We start from the raw sequence: 2,905 nt of genomic DNA on the forward strand, positions 1-2,905 counted from the left end.
AATTCCAGGTAACCGAAAGCGGTGAAAAGTCGCAAGCGAGAGAAACAAACTGTGGCGTTCCCCAGGGCGCCATTTTGTCACCTACAATTTTCAACCTCTATGTCAATGACCTTCCTTCTTCTCCACAAACTCAAACTTTCATGTTTGCCGATGATACCGCAATAGCGGCTCAATCCTGGAGCGGCACTTACGCTTTGTGTAAACTCCAAACCCATCTTTCTCTTCTTGAAAAGTGGACTGTTTCGTCGAAGATGACAATCAACGCTGCCAAAAGCAGTCTTGTCGTCTTTCAACGGCGAAAAAAACCTATTTCCCATTCCCTTACCTTTAATTCCTGCAAAGTACCAATGGTTTCAAAACACAAATTCTTAGGGTTACATTTCGATTCCAAATTACTCTGGTCCGCGCACGTAAAGCAAGCCTTGAAATCAGCAACAGCAACTAGGATAGCTCTTAGTTGCTTTCTAAATTCGCGATCTGCGATCGCTAGAAAGGACAAGGTGACGCTGTACAAATCCTACATTCGACCTCGGCTGCTTTACGGGTGCGAAGTGTTCGGCAGCACTTCCCTTACGAATATCAAACGCTTAGAAACATTCCAAAATCGTACTCTGCGCTACATCACAAACCAACGTAGACTCATACCAATTACCGAAATAAGACGCGCTCACAAGGTACCCAAAATACACGAGTTCATCAAGTCACAAGCTGTGCGACTTCAGAACTCCCTTTCACGCAACCCGCTCACAAAAACTCTATGGGATTACCCAGTACATTTTAAACGCTTCAAAAGCTACAGACTTCCAAAAGAAATATTATTTCGCTAATACCGAATTCTTTCCTATGTCTTTTCTTTCAAAATAATTATTAGTGTTGTATTGTTGTTGAAAAAATAAGAAAATATACTTAAAACAAAAAAAATATATATAAAATTGTTCAAAATCAAGTAAAAAAAATAATAAAAACTTGATAAAATGTACAAAAAAAATAATAAAATGAACAAAATGCATTGTATGCATCAAAAAAATGAAAAAATTGTGTAAAAATCAAAAAAGAAGTGTCATAAAAATATTTGAAGTGTCATTTTGGGGCCACTCATGGCCGTTTCACGGCTTCAGTCGCCGTTAGTATGTAGTCTTGTTAACTTTAGAGTGCTTTTGCACATGCTCACTAGAAGCCTGTCTTCTAATTCTCCTTCACTAACACTGGAAAGGTAACACTGGTCCCTATACACTTAAATCGTCAATTTTCCCTGATTTTCGCACTTGCGAAAAAATCACCGCCGCCGAAGAGGTGGTATATATACTCACCGGAGGCTGGATGGTTATAGGGTATAAAAGCCCATCAAAACTGAGGGGATCGATCGATCGAGGTGTGCTTCGTGCAGGTTTTTATGTGGTTACGTGTAACTTTCTACAGTATTGTGCAGTTACTAGTGCGTAAACCGTTGTATGAAGACGGTGAATTCCTCAGTTCTGGTGAACACGCAGATTACGGTAAGTACCTTTCACTTCATAAATAATTTTATGTTAATAACTACGTTACTGATGTATTTATTATATTAAAAGTAATTCATCTATTTTAACATTGTTATATAGGGGTCGGAGGATACTACTTTGACAATGTCTACTAGTAGGAGGTCAAAGAAAAGGACATCGCCTTCTGATTGCGAAGTGAGAGATGTTTCTGTAAGTATTAATAATTTTTACAACCGAAATAACTACTGTAGCTCTATTTACATACAATATAGATCTTATGATATTTTTTTCGTAGCCTTTCCTTCAATCCGCCAAACCATGGCTTCAATCTTACAGATGTTTCTTCCTACCCTACTGTACAAAACCGTTTACGAAGTTTAGTCCCCAGAGACCAAGTATATGTATTATGATCGATAGACTATGCATGTTTTTACTGATAGACTAATTTGTATTTCTTTTTGACCATTCTGCATAGATACCAGATAATCTCCTCCCGTCCTCATCACACGCTGGAAGTCAAGGGAGCACAAAGAAGCGCTGCAAAGCAAGGGAATTATCAGAGGACGTCATCCGCGAAATTGTGCTAGACTCCGATGAAGAATACAATGTTTCCTCCAGCAGTGGGGACGAGAGCACGGAGTCAGACGACAGCTCAGGAGAAGCAGGGAGTGAAGTGATTGTTCCTCACCCAGTTAGTTCCTCTCCCGGGCGCATTGATAGCCCCTCCTCTTTCATTTGGAGTGAAATCAAAGAAAATTCTATAATAATTCCCTTCACTGGAAGACCAGGACTCAAAGTGGAACTTACAGGTCAGGACCCAAGTGATTTTTTCTTTTTAGTTGCCAATGACGAGTTTGTAAATATCATAATCCGAGAGACGAATGCCAATGCAGTGGACATACTTTCAAGAAGTCCATTACCTCGTTCGCGTATTACCGAATGGAAAGACGTGACGAGGGATGAATTAGAGGTTTTTTTTGGGCTGCTTTTCCTCATGGGCAATATACGGCTGAATCGTATTCCTTACTATTGGAAACGATCAAACTTATACGATTTTCCAATTTTCCGTCAAAACATGTCAAGGGACCGTTTTATGCTCATTTTGAGGGCATTGCATTTTAGCCGGAACCCTAAAGAGTATGATGCAATACCAACAGATCCACTTTATAAAGTTCGTCCCGTACTTGACGCGTTTGTAAATAATATGAATATGATTTACTATCCTGAAAAGAACTTGAGCTTGGACGAATCTATGGTTCTATGGAGAGGACGCTTATACTTCAGGCAGTATATCAAGAGTAAGAGACATAAATATGGATTAAAATTATATGTGCTGAGTGAGCCCTCTGGCTTAGTGCTGAATTTTTGTGTCTACACAGGAGCTCAAGATTGTGTCATTGGTGGGCGTGGACATACCGATAAAGTAG

The 2,905-nt window shown here is 39.6% G+C and overlaps 1 protein-coding gene across 1 annotated transcript; it reads left to right on the forward strand.

Annotated features, from left to right (window-relative positions):
• Positions 1-1,415: 1,415 nt before the first annotated feature.
• Positions 1,416-2,905, forward strand: LOC124161424 (piggyBac transposable element-derived protein 4-like). The gene is made up of 4 exons (XM_046537740.1): positions 1,416-1,496; positions 1,599-1,688; positions 1,954-2,649; positions 2,858-2,905. Exons 1-4 carry the CDS (start codon positions 1,452-1,454, stop codon positions 2,903-2,905), a joined length of 879 nt encoding a protein of 292 aa, XP_046393696.1. The 5' UTR covers positions 1,416-1,451.

Source organism: Ischnura elegans, chromosome 6, assembly GCF_921293095.1.
Source record: "Ischnura elegans chromosome 6, ioIscEleg1.1, whole genome shotgun sequence".
NCBI classification, from domain to species: Eukaryota; Metazoa; Arthropoda; class Insecta; order Odonata; family Coenagrionidae; genus Ischnura; species Ischnura elegans.

Coding starts and splice junctions, on each gene's coding strand:
- LOC124161424 (XM_046537740.1), top strand. CDS start 1,452: ATGAAGACGGTGAATTCCTCAGTTCTGGTGAACACGCAGATTACG. Junction 1,689..1,953: donor GCGAAGTGAGAGATGTTTCT/GTAAGTATTAAT, acceptor CATTCTGCATAG/ATACCAGATAATCTCCTCCC. Junction 2,650..2,857: donor CAACAGATCCACTTTATAAA/GTTCGTCCCGTA, acceptor GTGTCTACACAG/GAGCTCAAGATTGTGTCATT.